This window comes from Falco biarmicus, chromosome 9, assembly GCF_023638135.1.
Source record: "Falco biarmicus isolate bFalBia1 chromosome 9, bFalBia1.pri, whole genome shotgun sequence".
NCBI lineage: Eukaryota > Metazoa > Chordata > Aves > Falconiformes > Falconidae > Falco > Falco biarmicus.
This window is the reverse complement of record NC_079296.1, coordinates 20,981,028-20,997,148: the sequence shown is the minus strand read 5'-3', so window position 1 is coordinate 20,997,148 and position 16,121 is coordinate 20,981,028. Positions and strand designations below refer to the sequence as shown.

Below are 16,121 nucleotides of genomic sequence, written 5' to 3'. Positions count from 1 at the left end.
AATAACAATTTGGTATGGTAAGAGTAGTGTACTCCTGCTAAGACAGAAATTAAGACTTGGGTATTACAACAGGAGGTAATACAGAATGCAATGAAACTTGTAACACGCAAGTGTCACGCCTTAGCAAGGTAAATGACTTTGTTATAAACCAGCCCAAGACAGCTGCTCTAAACAGTGCTGCTGGAGCTTCACTCCCTCAGTGTCTCTTATCCCTCCTCTTTCCATCTTTCCCCTGTTAACTGCAGCTCCCAGTCAGCTGCTGACTGCCTGAGATTCTTTGCCTATCAGGAGGCCAGACAAAGCTCACCTTCTCTGGGACAGGCCACATCATTTTCACCTCTTTGGTTTTTAATCAGCTCTTATCTGGAGTCACAAATAGAACTAGCCAGCCTTGCCAGGCATAGGACAAAGCAGCTGTATACATTTGCTTCTTAACAGGCAGGGAGTAACAGATAGCTGCAACTTATCATGAGGGTACAGAAACACGTCAATCAGTGGAGGTTTTACTTGCCATCTTTGTCAGAAAGCAGTTATCCTGTTCTGAGAAAGATTCCAGAGATGGACAGAGCACCAAACTACAGGGGAAGATGACTGATCGTATTACATGACACACAAGCATGTCCTACGCTGGCTGATGCAGCTTGGACGCTTAAGTCACCGTGTTCCTGCAGTGCAACAGCACCATTGACACACATGCCAAGCAATCATGGAGTGCCTATGCATTTCTGACATAACCTAGGGAAGCAGGATTATGATCATATCAAATACACTTAACAGCATGATGTAAACACAAAGCTGAGAGCATGGACAGCAATAAAAAAAACCAAAGAAAGGAATCTCATACAGAGCAAAGTTAGAACAGGTTCACACTGAATGGGGGCTTTCATTATTATACATGCTATATTATTATACATACTGCTATTATACAACTATATTAACTATTAACTAGTGTGACAGCTTTATGAGGAAATGGATCTTTTCCACATCTTCACCAGACTACCAGACTAAGTCTATGGGTAAAAGCTTAAAATGTTTTCAGCAGGTATGATAGTCAGGCAAGAATGAGCTTGTTTAAGTCTTTCACACTGTAGATGTACAAGTTGAAGTCTCGAGCAAACTTTAGTATACAGAAAGGAGAAAGTCAACCAAGCCACCTGTAGATGCAGCTGATACGTTCTGGTACCAGTATCAGCTGTTTCCTCTAGCTAACAACATACTGTATAAACTGAGGGGGTCTAACTCCACCTCCTGTAGAGTCACAGTCATGTCAAATTAAAACCCCATTAGATTAAGAGGAAAAAAACCCACTTGAACAGCTGTGTCCCACTTGTATGAACCATATGGTCAGACAACATGCAATTTAACTAAATAACTGTATGTTTTAAACAAAAACTGCATTCACTTAAATATGAGAGGCCAACAATAAAGAAGCTCTGCAGCCCAGGTATAAGATTCAAAACAGGACTTGGAGCAAGCTCCCATATACACCGCTTTCCTTTCTCCCAGTGCAAGACAAATGAACACAGAAAAGATGACACTCCCTTGCTGGCAAACCCAACTAATAAGGCACAGACTGAATGAACAGCAAGAGAAGATTCAGCACTGGCCCTCTCAGTTCAAACTGGGATTTATAGATACTACAAACAGGCAGAAGCCACGCTGTCATCTCTCCCCCTCCTAAACAATTAAGCAAACACATGCAACCAGTCACCTTCCACAAGCTCAAAGTTTCCCTAACAAACTAATAATAAAAATCATAGCTTCATTTCCACCAAAAAGATATATTTCTATAGGTCTCCTTTCTCTAGTGATCTTCATGATGCAAGCAGTCATGAGGTCAATACTATCACTGAATAGTAAACTGTCATCATCTTGGAAATATCTTCATAAATGGAAGCCACAATGAGTTCAGATATTGCCTGTGTTGGGGGGGGGGGGGGGGGGGGGCGGGCAGGGAGAAGTATCCTAGTAAACAAGCCTTGCAACAGAATAGTCACAAAAGCAGTGTATAACTAAAAAGTGAAAAAAGAAATTAGACCCCCCAAAAAAGCAAGATGAACCTGTATCCAGCAGAACTCAAGAGCCCTGTTTCACCTGCCCCCTGCTTTATCGGGAGGTCCTAGGCACTCTGTTTGCTGCCTGGCCTGAATTCTCCTTCACGACTCAAAGTGTCTCAGCTGGTCTGCTGCTGGAAATAGCCTAATCCAGCATCTTCCTTAAATTGAAACCACTACTCACTATGGGCAGAAAGAAATAACTTGTTGCTGGTTTTGAACTGCTTAGGGATTATATATCAAATTCTGTTTGAAATACTGCAACTATAATACAGAAAGACAAGCATTTCAGAAATAGTGCAGATAGTGCCCTGCTCTGCCTTCCATGATGGGCTGATACCACTCCATTTTGACACAGATGAAAAACATCAATATCCAGGAGAAAGTTAAGTATTTTTTGAGCTGTCAAGCTGTATTTAACTAAAAATCACAGGTAGCGCAAACACACAATTTCTTAGATTCTAGTCATTCATTTTTCAGTACACAAATAAGTGATTTTTCTAATTTTTGTTATATCCCATTTATTTAGAAAACAACAGAACAGAATTATACCATACTATTCCATCCACATTTGGAACACAAAAAATATAACTGAAAGTCAGGGACTGGGCTCAAGGCACTTTTCAAAGTCTGAATGTGCAGTATACATGCTACATAGGGACTTTCAGAAAAGATAACTTAGGTTTAAAGTAAGAGACTCTGTAGTATAGATTCTGCTACTCTGCTTCAGTTACTCAGTCACTCTGATTTACTCCAGCATCTTTTCTAACGCTCCCCACCAGCTCTGCCATGTTAACCTCAAGCCTGAAGCCCTTTCATTGTATCTATCCTATGCTGTGCTAAGACTTAATGCAGCAGACACTGGTCCTACAGAAGCAACCCTTCCCCTGTTCCTCATGGGCCTGTATACTTCTCCGTATTACCACCTTTCATCACCATGGTTACTTAGTTCAGCCAACCCTGTGTTGTCCATTAAATAGAAACCGTATGGAGTCAGGATTGCCTCCTGCTTCAGAACACCCACCTTCAAAAGGTGATGATTTCACAAAGATTAGTTTTACAGTTATTTAATGCTTTGCTAAACCTCTTTTTTATTAAAACAAAAAAAACCCCACAAAACCAAAAAAAACCCACCACAGCGAGTCCTTGATGTGGTCACAGAGGGCTCAGTGGCATGAGCTGGAGTTGCTGGCAGCCCCTCAGCTCCGTGCCCTGAGGACAGGGCAGGGCTCTCCCCATTCCCAAAGCAGCTCCACAACCCAAAGCCTTAGAACCCCTTTGCAGAACAGTTGCTGACAGGAGGCAAAGCTCTGCCATGAACCCAGCTGCCTGCCACGCAGCTTCCCAACAGCTTTTAGGCAAATACAAATACAGATATGTAGAGCAATATATATATATAGAAATACAGAGATACTCGTATTTGCGGACAAGGCTCAGAGTGGAGGCCCAGTGAGGGGCAGAGACTGGGAGAGGCTCATGCAGGTCCATGCAGTTCTGAGGCCCAGGCCAAAAGGCGCAGGGAACAGCAGCCCACAGAGGGAGAGCCCCAGTGGGAGGGGAGACTCACAGTGGGAGACCCATGAGTGTGTGTGCGAGGCCCAGGGGTTGGGGAGGGGTAAGCAGAGCCCCAAAAGATTAGGATGCCTGAAACCACAGGAAGCCAATAAAAAGGTGGGAGGCTCAACACAGAGGAGTCTTGTCGGGGTGGCCCAAAATTGTTGGAGGCCTCCCAAAAAACTGGGAGGCTCAGAGACTTAAAGCTCTTCGAGGCTGAGGACAAGGGAGTCAACAAGGCCAGGAGCGAGTGGGATGCTCACAAGTGGAGCTCCCAGGAGAATGAGGCACCAAAAAAATGGGGAGGCCTCCATAAAAGTGGGAGCCCCAGAAAATCCCAGCCCATGGAGAGGGAGGCCCAGTGAGTCAGGGAGACCAAGCGAATGGGAGCCCCAAAAGGAGGGAGGCCTGAAGCAGTTGGAGGCTCAGAGGATAAAGTCCCATGGAGGTGGAGACCTCAGGAGTCGGGGAGGCATACAGGGAGCAGAAGCCCAAAAGAGCGGGATGCCCCGAGAATCCCAGCATGTGGGAGGGGAGGCCCAGAGAACGGAGACCCTGTGAGAGGTGGAGGAGAAAGAGGAGAATTATTTCACAGAGAAAGAGGAGGCCCAGAAAAATGGAGGGCCCCAGCAAGCATGTGCACGTATATGTGCATATAATTATACACACAAGTATGTATAGATACACACACATATACAGTGTGCACAAGAGTGCACGCACTGCTATTTCTTGAACTTAGGCAAAATCCAATCACAAGAAATGCAAACAAATTTTTTTTGGCCGCTCAGCTTAAAAGCTCAGCTTTTTCTGAGGTGTCAGCGCAGCTGCTATAGATAAACCTTGTCTCCTGCTCCTGCCCCTTTTGCAACGATCCTCTGCACTGCTCGCTCACTGACAGCACCTCTTCTCCAGCGCGTGGCTAAGGCTCCCCCTCACCCCAGAGCACATCCCTCAATGACCGCCCTGCATGCTTCCCTCCCATGGAGTATCCATCAGAAGGGCTTTCTGGTGGGTTGGGTTTTTTTTGAATGCAGGTACTTACTTTCAGTAATTAGTTAAAAGGAGCTTATTTTTCATTATCAGCTGCAATGAAAGGCAATGGTTGCTTGTCACAGCACTATCAAAACTAGCCAGCTGCAGCAGGGCTTTTACCATCCCATACCAGGTTAACTTCAATAAGTAGTTCCCTTGCCCTGGCACAGCCACCAATCCTCCAGAAGGTTTTCAAAGTTCATCTACTGTCCGTGCTGTTTCTTCATCCTCTTCAGGCCAGTCCACGCTGCTTCTTGCCTCTGCTGCATCCCAGGTCTTCCTTCTCTGGGCTCCTCTTCCAGCCAGCCTCTCCTCACCCAGGCCCCCTTCTAGTCTCTCCTACATCGGGGGGGGGGGGGGGGGGGGGGATGTCCCTCTCCTCCTTTCAGGTGTCTCTTCATCTGGTACTCCTCTCCTATTCTTCTTAGAGCTATTTAAGTACTTAGCAGGAACCAGCCGTACATTATCCATGTCAGCCAACCCACCAACCTGAAGCCAGCCCACAGCTGTATATTATTAATGTTAATTAACCTGCCTTCATTCTATAATTCCTCTACAGTTGCTATTAACAGTTAAAAAAAAAAAAATCTAGATTTATCCAAATCCTTGAAAAAGCACTTAAAACAAAAACTATAAAAAGACAGAATTTTCTTAAGAATACTTACACTATATTCCTTTTCACTCCATCACACTACACAATCTAAACATACACTCACCCCGTATGTGGAAACAACAGGAAATATATACAACACAACATCTGAAACCAAGTCAAGTATTTACACTGGATTTCTGGGTAGATGCTAGGGCTATACTTTCTTTTTCCTATGTTTTGTGACTCTCCATAAAGCTCTTCATCTTGGATGTTTAGTGTTGTTCCATTGTTTCCCAAATAAACAGAAAAAAAATTCACCAAAGCAGCAAGATTCTAATTAGGACTAATTCGCTATTTGGGAATATAGGAAACTGACTGTCTACATAGAGTTGTATGAAGAAAATAACATTGGAAATAATATTAAAAAGAACAAAGACTTTTTTTAAATCTTTTTCAGGTATAATTATCTATTGTGTAGCTTGCACCCAGAGAACAGTTGAAAAGAAAAAGAATGAACACTTAAGTATTCAGAGCAGAATGTGCTATTTTGAGTCTTCTAAGTAGAGGCAATTTATCCCCTCCCAATAAAATCAAATGTCTCATACAATTAAATTATAAATGTTTGCATATTTATTTTTTTCTGTGTGGTACCAATCACCTTGCTGCTTGTACATGTGCAAGTCAGCCGTTTCACCCCTGTTCTTTCCCCTCCCCAACCACAAATCCCTCAGATATTGAACAAGGAGAATATCCTGTAACTGGCCGATGGCAGGAAGCGCGACCTCTCATCACTGGTTCAAGGTACATTACATTTGCTCAAAATGACTGATTTCTAACAGATGAATATCAAGGTCTTACCTTTGCAGGTGAAGCATTTGATGTGAAAGTGTCTGGCCTGAACACGGAGTACTTCACCTTTACATGGCTCACCACATTTATGGCAGTGGATGACCAGCTTCTCAGAGGGGTGGTGGGGCTCCTGAGGATGGGCCACTGTAAAACAAAAAAGTATGATTTAAACCCAAACACAAAGAATGTTTCCTCCTGTGCCTAAATCTCTGTTCTCACATGCTTTTCATCATGATACAATGTATTTGTTCACAGTTTACACTCATGTAAAAAGGCACCTTTTTTTAAAAAAAAAAATATAGCCTTTTCAAAAATCAGTAGTTTAAGCCACTCACATCAACTGCTACTGCTTTCCACTGAGGCTGCCATGGAAAGATGAGGAAAAACTCCCTCCCCAGTTTCAGTGCCACAAAGTGTTTCAGAATGCCTAAGTTTTTCTTTCCGAGAGCATGAGTGTGTGCAAACCATTCAATGAACACACAAGTCAACAAGAACCAGGCTATTTTAATCCAAGAAAGAATACAATCCAAGCAAAAAGATTGAAAGGAAAGCAATTCCAAATCATGTTTTAGGAAACCAGATGAACCCAGGCAGCCTGACTTCGCATGCAAATTACTATATTAAACATAAACTACAAACATCTCCATTTTGACACAGCACATACCTAACACAGGGAAAGCACATCTGAAAAGAAGCCAATGTTACTTGTTTCTACTCCCATTAATTCTAGCAGAAACAACTTTCTGCATGCAAATAAGAAACATGAGCAGACAGAAATGACCAAAGCATCTGCAATATAGTCACAGAGACAAAATTCCAGGTACTGGTAATTGATCAGCTATTCCACAGCCCCGAGCAGAGCTTGGATAGGAACAGGAAAGCTTTGTGTCAGCTTTACTATGTATTTCACTGTTGCAATAAAAGTTTTATTGTTTCACATTTGGCTTCTGTAAAAAAATGTTTAACTTTCTCTTCAGCTGTGTCTTGTGGCAGCTTGGGGCCCCAACAGAAATGCACGGGTGTAAGCTAGAGCAAGATTGAGTATCAACTGTACTGTTTGAAGTAGAAAGCATTTCCCAGAATGTTCCCAAACAAAACGATATTCCTTCAGATGTCCCTCCCACATGCCATTCTATCAGTAGAAAGTTGCCCTCCTTGTAATATTGTTCTCAAAATAGTGATGCTCATCAGAACATTTCAGAGAAAACTCACCTCTCTACCCATGCCTCTGGCTTTATACCATTCCTGTCCTGTCTTTCCTGTCCTGCAAAGGACTGAGTGCTGATAGACCTACATCACACTGTCATTGGAAATCATCTTCATTATTTTATCTCAGTGTTTTGTGGAGCTCTTTTCCTTTCCTGATCAATTCCTAACATCTCCCCAGCCAGGATTCTAGGGTTTTTTTCAGTTACTGTTTATGTAGCAATGCAACAGATGCCTTGCTCTTATTTACTGCACCAATTTCCTCCTCTTCTTCAATGAATTTCTAGCGAAAAAGCCCCATTGCTTGATGAAGTCCCTTCTATATTACCCTCCTTTATAAATGCCTTTGTGAAGAAATGCTGCTATCATTCTGCATTATATAAATTCAAGATTAATAATAAAAAAGCCCAAATTGTGATCAGGGGAGCAACAGCACCAGGAATAGAGGATAACACATATTCCAAGCAATAATTTCTGCTCTAAGTCCCGCCAAGCTGGCATGGCAGCTGCTGTTTTGTTCTTCACCCCCCCACCTCAGTTTTCAAGGTAATTCTTCTACTCAAAGTTTTAAATACCTCCTCCTCTGGTAACCTCATTTCAACTATTTCCCTTAAGCAGTTATTCAGCCCATACTGGCAAACAGCATGCAGCTGACAAAACCCAGTATTTCAGTTAGCAGCTCTATTTAAATAAAAGCCCAGTGAATGCCTTGCCTTGAGTGAACCTCATCTTACGGTCTGCAATGCAATAGTATTTCTGGAGTGGAAGTTATTCTTCCAAACAAGACTATTAACTATTAACTTGTAGCCAAGGAAACACATAGTTTATGCAATGAGAAAGAAAGAGAAAATCAGAAACAAACAGAGACAAGCGCTAGTAAATTAAATTATTACAAGGAAAATTCCTTCTCAGATCCAGACAGCCTGAGATGGGCCTGATGCCAACTGAAGAAAAGGTAACAGAACAGACTTTCAAAATTGCTCAAATGAGGAACTGGATCAAGGATTTGGGCAAATGCTCCCTAGGATTTACATGCTGCAGTGTGAAATCTGTACCTTCCACATTCTGCTTTCTCAAACTCACATGTGGAGGAGACCCTAACGTATTCTGCATGCCAGAATCCAGATCTGGTATAGATGTGAAATATATGGTTTTGCCCTTTACTAGACAGTAAATAAATGTTTTTAAGACTGGTCCAGTGATACAACTTCTTTCCAGTTTTGCCGTTACAGCCACGTAAATGAATACAAATACTGCTAGTTGCTGTTTCCAGATTGATCTCTTTAAGTGAAGCTAATGAAGGTGCTTGTCTTACTGGCCTCAGTTTGGCACTGTAGGTCAAGACTAAGTAATTGACTTTTGCTCTCCTGCAAAGAATTGCTTGTAAGCTTTTTCCTCTAGATACATGCAACAACCACAAGGCTTCTCAGTGGCAGAGGTGACCCTTTAGAACTATAAAGTAAGGACAGAACACAGAAGTAAAGAAAGAAAGAGAAATACCTTTATAAGCACCTTATTTAAATGTTTCTGACTGAAGTCCAGCTGGCCTAGACATGTAAATTGTGAGCTGCTCTGGGTCTGAAAACTGAGCTAGAAGCTAGGTTCACCTCCTGACAGGGATTTCATATCTTGAGACAGTAAATATTTTGGACTCTGCCTGCACCAGCCCTCTCCACATCAACGGCATGCTCGAGGACATACACTCAGGCATCATGCACTAGCAGCAATGGTGCAATAAGGCAACTCTTTATCAGACTCCAGCCAGTACAATTAGTGACAACAGTTTAGGATCTGGATAACCTAGATTCCAACCCCTGCTCCACAGCAGATATCTAGGCTCTTTGGATGGCATGATGGCATGCCCTTAACTCTAAAATCAGACACTTAAGTTCAGATTGAGCCTGTAACCTATCAGTTTAAAATTAGGTTATCTGAATGTTTTAGTTTCTCTGTGTTTTAACTGTCCCTGACTGTAAACCAGGTTTTATCAGCACTGTCAGCCTCACCCTACTGTGAGAATAAATACAGATGACAAGGTTCCCAGTCACTGGGATGGAAAGAGTCGCCTAAGCACCCAAGACATAAGTCAGTTCTGATTGTCACATATACCACATCTGCCATATTTCTGGAAGCAGCATTTATTGGAAAGTGCATGAGTGGACAAACACTGACTTGAACAGCTGTGTTGCCTTTAATGAAGTGTCAAATCCAAATATATTAACACTGCAACTATCTTCCAAATTAAAATAAATTAAAAAAACATTAATTAACAGCTTTCTGAGAGATGCTATCAGAGAAATACATTCTTAGTTCAGTACTGGGGTTCAATTTTCTTCCTATCATAAGGCGCATACTTGCTGCATGGGTAATGTAACATAAACACAAGTCAAGTATTTACCATTTCCAGTATACTGATGTGAACAGATTCTTGTCTACACATATGTCAGATTAAGTCAAGATGTGATTTTCTATCAGTATAACCCAACCAGCCTAACAAGGTGCATCAATCCTTTTGTGTAAGATTAAACACAATTTATCTATTGGTCTAGCCCACATCGGCAAGGTGCAAACACCTACTAAAACAATGGATGGAATGACATTTGTTTGAAACTAGATCCAAAGTACCTAGGCTACTAACTAAACCAGTTTTTTAACTGGCTCTGGTGAAACTTGTGCAGCGTCTACACTGGGACAAACAGATGCTGGAAGCAGGCACACGGCTCAAACAGATGCAACAATTTTTTTACTATTTAGTCTTATTTTTATTCCTTCAGCATTTTTCAAGATTAACTATGAAAGCTAAAGTACCTAGAGAAGTCTAAGCTGTCATAGTCTTCACAATTTTACAGAGACTAATTGCAAGAGATCATCAATAAAATTTTTCCGAATTTTCAGGTTGCTTTATAACAGTTTTAACTTCCAATGCTGCTGGGCATTGCCTGAAGACCTTTTTTTTTTTTCTTTATTAACAAAAAAAATCTCTGGTCAGAGATACACACAGAAGAACTTTTCAAGACAAGCTATGTTGAGATTTCCACTCTTGCTTGTAAGACCAGCTTAAATGAATAACTAATGAATAATTAACATTTTTCTTAAGCTCATTTGGGCTTCCAAGAAGACAAATCAATGCCCCATTAAATACCCAGTTTACCCAGAGTAACACGTACACTGACTAGGATAACTAGCAAGTCTGGATTACATTGTTTAATTCAGAGGGCAAAAAAAGAAAAGAATAAAAAATCAACAGCAGCTTCTTCTACGAGGAAGACCATCTTTGTCACTAGAGTATTGCTTTGCGCTAACATCACTCTATTAGACATACACCGCAATTTCTGTCATTCCCTACACTCCCTTGTGAATCATGCAATGTTGATTTCATTACATTTAGCAACTGCATTATATTGATGTAAATTCAAAGCAACTCTACCAGCTTGAGCATGCTCGTTAGTGTATTTTATCAAAACATCTCAAAATATTCCCAGATCTGCAAAGAAACCATTAAAAAGAAAAAGATGGAAAAGACAAGTAACAACTTTATGTTGTTATGAGAAATCAATGGCACTTTCTGAGCAAAATGAAGGTATTAATTTGCTGTGGAAAGTTTAAAACTGTCCTGTCAGTAGTGCTTTATATAGAGCAGATCATTGTACAAAGTTTTAATAGCAATTATGTATTTTGCTGTGTCAGCCAGAAAAAGGACCTCGGTACTCGTACCAAACCCTGCTGAAATGGAAATTACAGCAACTACCTGAAAAGTAACAGTTGCTGAGTAAAAGAAAACAATGGAAATAAACACTGCAGCTTCCTTTATTGATGATTTTCTCCCTGAACACAGAACTGTTAGGAAACCAAAGACTCAAGCTAAATGACTCTTAGCTGCAGATTCTTGCTGGCAAGACTCCATGTCTCTGCTGCAACCCAGAAAATACTTCAGCTTTTTATTGGAAGTCAGACAGAAGCTTCTGGGAAATGCCTTGCTATGTGTATGCTGCAAAGCAGAGGTCACAGCAAAACATGCTGGGTTCAGTTCTGCTCTAAACAGAAGTAAAAAGCAGCTTCCTCTAAATTTAAACAGGAGGAGGATATGGGCTATTGTTCTCTTAAAAGTTAATTTCTGTCGTTTTCACCTTTGCATGTCTACCTCCACAAATAAAACTGGAGTTATGCTCAGTCAACTCTAACCATGTTGTAGCAGGTGTAACTTCAAACTTTATGCTAGGATATACAATTTCTATTTTTAGCTCCACAACCTATGGGCTTTTTTTGCAGAGCGCTAAGAACATGCTGTGCTCATCGCAACGTGGGCAAGGGGACTCTCAGGATTTCACAGCCATGTCCTTTATACCTTAAGAGTGGCCTAATACAAACAGGATGCTCTGAAATGCCAACTTTCAATTGGCTGTTGTGTTTTCTTGGCTGAAGACTGAACTATTAAGAATGAAAAATATAGCAAAGATTTAATGGTGTGAAACTATTGCATAGTTTTTTGCTAGCCTGTTTTAAATTTCCTCATTCCTTTCTGCTTTCAGGAATGAAGGCAAGATGACTGTGCTAGAGATTACCAAGGCAGTAAATGCAACCATATCTTTCTACAGGCAGCAGTGTTCTCTGCCCTCTCTTTAGTACCTGATAAGGCTTTGGAGGCCATCATTTCTTAAATTTACAGGATTTGAAGTTCAAAACTTGAAGGTTTCAAAATAAAAATTCCCTCAATCTCAGCTGCTATTAAACAGCTGTACTGTTACTCCAGCTGGGCAGTCACTTGCTTGGGACAGGTAGGCACTGGGCACAGCAAAACGAGCTACAAAAAAAGCTGTTCTGGGATGAAAGTTGTGAGAGAGACACCAGAGAATCAAGTTCAAGAACCAGATCTGGCTTATCACTTCTCTGCATTCTCTTTGTGAAGACAGGAGTAGTAATTTTGCCCCGTCCTTTGTGTTTCTCACAGAGGTAAATATCTATATCTTCGGGTTTGTAAAGCCTGTCTGTCTATAGCCTGTAGACTCTCTGAGGAATTCCTCTTTCATGAAAGCCCAGCACAGTGAAGCCTTGAGGACTTACTGAAATACCTATCAAAAAGAAGGGATGAAAAACACAGTGTCGTTTTGCTTATCTGCAGACTCAGTTCTTGAATCTTAAATCTGTAAGAATCCTATCAGCTAAGGTGACCAAACAGCGACTAAGACTGAAATCGAACCTCCCAGCTGTAAGGGACAGATAAGAAGCCACTGCAGTCACTAGCCACAGGTATCAGACAGGGATCTTCAGGAATGCCAGGATATCCCGGAAGGAGGTACTCCCATAAAGAGATACTACTGGTGAACTGCATGCCTACACATGTATGAAAAAGCCTAAGCCAAAATCCTAGACTGTAGCTTGCTCATAGTATTGCCATTCAAATCATATCTGAAGAATTATTTTAAAACTCTCTTCCTGTAAATTTATGTGCATTACTCCTACAGTGTGCTAATGTGTCTTAAAACTATTTTCTCTATCTACATATAACCAGAGTAGCTATTTTTAAAAAAAGGCAGAAAAAAATTTTTATGCTTGTAGTTACTTGCCATAATTTTTTTACATGTTTTCTGGTATTTTTCATAAAAGCATTGTTATTTTGCCCATACAATTAGCCTGCTGCTAAAAACAGCAGATGCAAACAGGACCACAGTAGCAATCAGAACACAGGGGGACAGTATCTCTTCCAGCACTGTAACAGGCAGTGCCCTACTGATGGTCATAGATTGTGAGAAGACTCGTATGTGAGAGCATACTAGCTGGTCAATGCATTCACACTGACAGGGCAAAGCACCAGCAGCTCTCCCCCACGTTAACTCAGATTCGGGGGTTTTGGGGTGTTGGTGCGATGAAAGTTAAGAGTTTGGCAAGTAGGGCAGCACAGGAAAGACGGCTGGATTATGTGAGAAAGTCATGTAAAGGTGGATAGCATAGCCCATGTCTTTCTGGTTTAGATTCAGAAAGAAGTACTGGTAATCCCCTACTCCTCTGTCTCTGGTCTTGTTCTTTACTTATTTAACAAAGAGAAGACCTAAGAAAACCTGATATTTTTCTCATGTATCCTATTCAACTATCACCATAACATATGCTTCTCAGCCTCAGTTTTTCAGTACACTAGAAGCATCTGCCCTCAGAACAGCATCTCATGGCCAGATGTGGGGGTGACTACAAGATCTATATCAATTCTCTCCACACCAGCCCACACACCCCTTGGCAGGTACTGTAGCAACTGAAAGTTTCAAAAAACACTAAACAGAGGCACATGTCCAGCCTAGAAATGAGGTACACTGCTACCCTGAGAAACAGATTCTTTAAAAGCAAAAGTAAGCTACAAAGACTTTAACAGGTTTAACTAGTTAAACTAGCATGATAGGTTAGGATAGTTCATAAGAAAAACATTTTAGAAAACACTGTAAGTAAAGATATCAAACTTAATCTGCATGAAAATAGGATGCAAAGATTTCAATAGCAGAAATCAAATTCCAAAAAGAAAAGATGAAACATATTATTTTTAAGTAAGAAAGCCAGTACTTAAATACTTTTCTAAATATTTGTAAGCATGCATAACACATGGATTGAGCTGATACAGCTAAGAGAATTAAATAAAAAAATTTAGAGACACATATGCCAGGTAATAACTCAAAATACTAACTACTGTAACTTGAAATCAAAAGTGAGAAGACTCCTACGTTACTTACACACAAAAATAAAAAGCTTTGTGCCACATACATACAAACATGCAAAAAGACTAGGAAATAATGAGCTTTAAAATACAGCAGGGAAAAAAATCATATTTGTTTCATAGTTTCAGAACACAACTGCAAACATGCTTATTTTCTCTGTATTTTCCCTTTTTCTTCCCATCCCTTATCTGTTATCTAGAGCTTTGATGCTGCAATTAATTCCCCACAGAACAGCCTGCAAGATCAGGGCTTAAGGCCTCACAGACCTACCAAGATTTATGCACATGAAAGGCTCAGTATTAAGCAAAATATTTAACACCAGCATGTGCTTGACCCTCTCTGAAAAGTGATCACCTTCTACAACATACATAGAAACTCTGTGTGCTACAATAAATCTGTGTTTGTTCTGTGATTAAAATAAATGTGCTTGATGGATGCAGTTTGCCATGCTTTCAATAGTGATTGAGAGAAAATTTGGTAGCATTTACTTAGTGTTATAACCTTATCCAGACGCTCTGATGATCATACCACAGATTCTGATATTCTATAGCTTTAGTGTGCAATTTTCAGTTTCTCTGTGACAAAGCATAAATCTCACCGATTTTCAGCAGACACTTATGCCTGACTTCCTAGGCACTCTGGGATGATATTCTACTCTTGCTTCAAACCCACTGTGAGCCTGAGCAATTTCTCAGTTTCTCCTGTACAAACGTACCTAATTGCTAACTCAGCTCTATGGTTCAGTTAAACTGTAGCAGTATTACTGATGCTGTTCTCCACACAAAAGTATCAGAGCCTATTTAGAAGAGTTTGTCTAAAACAGCAGCAGTACTAGCTTTCATTTGCTGAGGAACAACTTCCACCATGTCTGTCCACACATGCTTGCCTTTGGTCACTTGGTAGGTGAACAAAGGCACATTCTATAGCATCATCTATACTGCAGAAACAAAATGACTTGACAAAACTATTCCATTTATATTTGTTACAGGACATATCTTATATGACAATTACCGTTTAAGAAATTATAAACCTTTCAAAGAAGAGTCATGAACAGCTTGTCAACTGAGTATGATCAGGAGTAGTTTTAAACTCGAACAGGAAAAGCAAGAGGCAGTTTTAAAGCTATTTTCAGTAACAAAAAGTCACTCATCTTGCAATGAAGTATGCAGCAAGCTAAGACATGCTGTGAAACAGATGATGTTGAAACAAATGGGACTAAGCAAAGCCAGTCTTTGAATCAAAAACTGCATTACTCAACACGATTGTTAACAGATGGATTACTGATTAGTGGTTAGCAAATCAAAGGGAAGAGGCATGGAGTGAATTTAGTCTGCCATACTTCTACATTAGTACAGAGTAATTTTTCACGAAACAGATCATGATACAAATTGGGTGATAAAAAGATAGTGAACCCAGACTGCTTTATCTAATGTTCTGAGAACACCCTTATTAATCTTCATCACTCCCACAAAAGATCTCTCTTAATTACTTACACAACTGACTTACTAAGGGAGAGTATTTCAAGATAATCAATTCACCCTTCAAAACTCCTTCTGAAGGGTCGGAGGACCATGCTAAGTGTACATTTCACACCCAACATCTACAAGCCTGTAACATGTAGGAACTGTTTATCAGCCTTGTAAGTGGTAAAATAATTTTGAGTTATGCCTTCAATGCACCCACCACACACATGAAGATCCAGTCATTATTCCAAGAGAGTATTTTGGGGGTTGGTTTGGTTTTTTTCCTAACATAGGACAGGGGCTCCTAAGAGTACTCTGAGCAACCAGCTCATACACATCACTTGATGTCACGTCCACATCAAAATCTTACTCAAACCAATGAATAAAATAAGTGTCACATTATTCATTGCAAATCCTCAAGGATCCTCAAGGCTGTATGAAAGCAAGTCGCTGAAGTTAGCAGAAAAAGCAATTGATTTTTCCAGACAGCATGGAAATTCTGGCTTATTGATGAGTGGTGGTTACCCATAACAACACTCAAATGTCAAACAGGCCTCTTCACTACCTTAACAGCAACCTGTGTGGGGATTTCAGTCAGCAGCAACAAACTCCAGCTGAGTTCCCCTATGCTTCCTTTTTTGAGGCTGCCAGAAACATTCCATACAGTAAAAGG

General features: G+C 40.6%; 1 protein-coding gene across 2 annotated transcripts in view; it reads right to left on the bottom strand.

Annotated features, from left to right (window-relative positions):
• ABLIM1 (actin binding LIM protein 1) overlaps window positions 1-16,121 on the bottom strand; it is a 143,657-nt gene that overhangs the window by 105,374 nt on the left and 22,162 nt on the right. For both annotated transcript variants that reach the window (XM_056351185.1, XM_056351186.1), the window contains exon 2: window positions 6,091-6,225. In XM_056351185.1, the coding sequence (XP_056207160.1) occupies window positions 6,091-6,225 (135 nt within the window). The remainder of the gene's footprint in view (window positions 1-6,090; window positions 6,226-16,121) is intronic.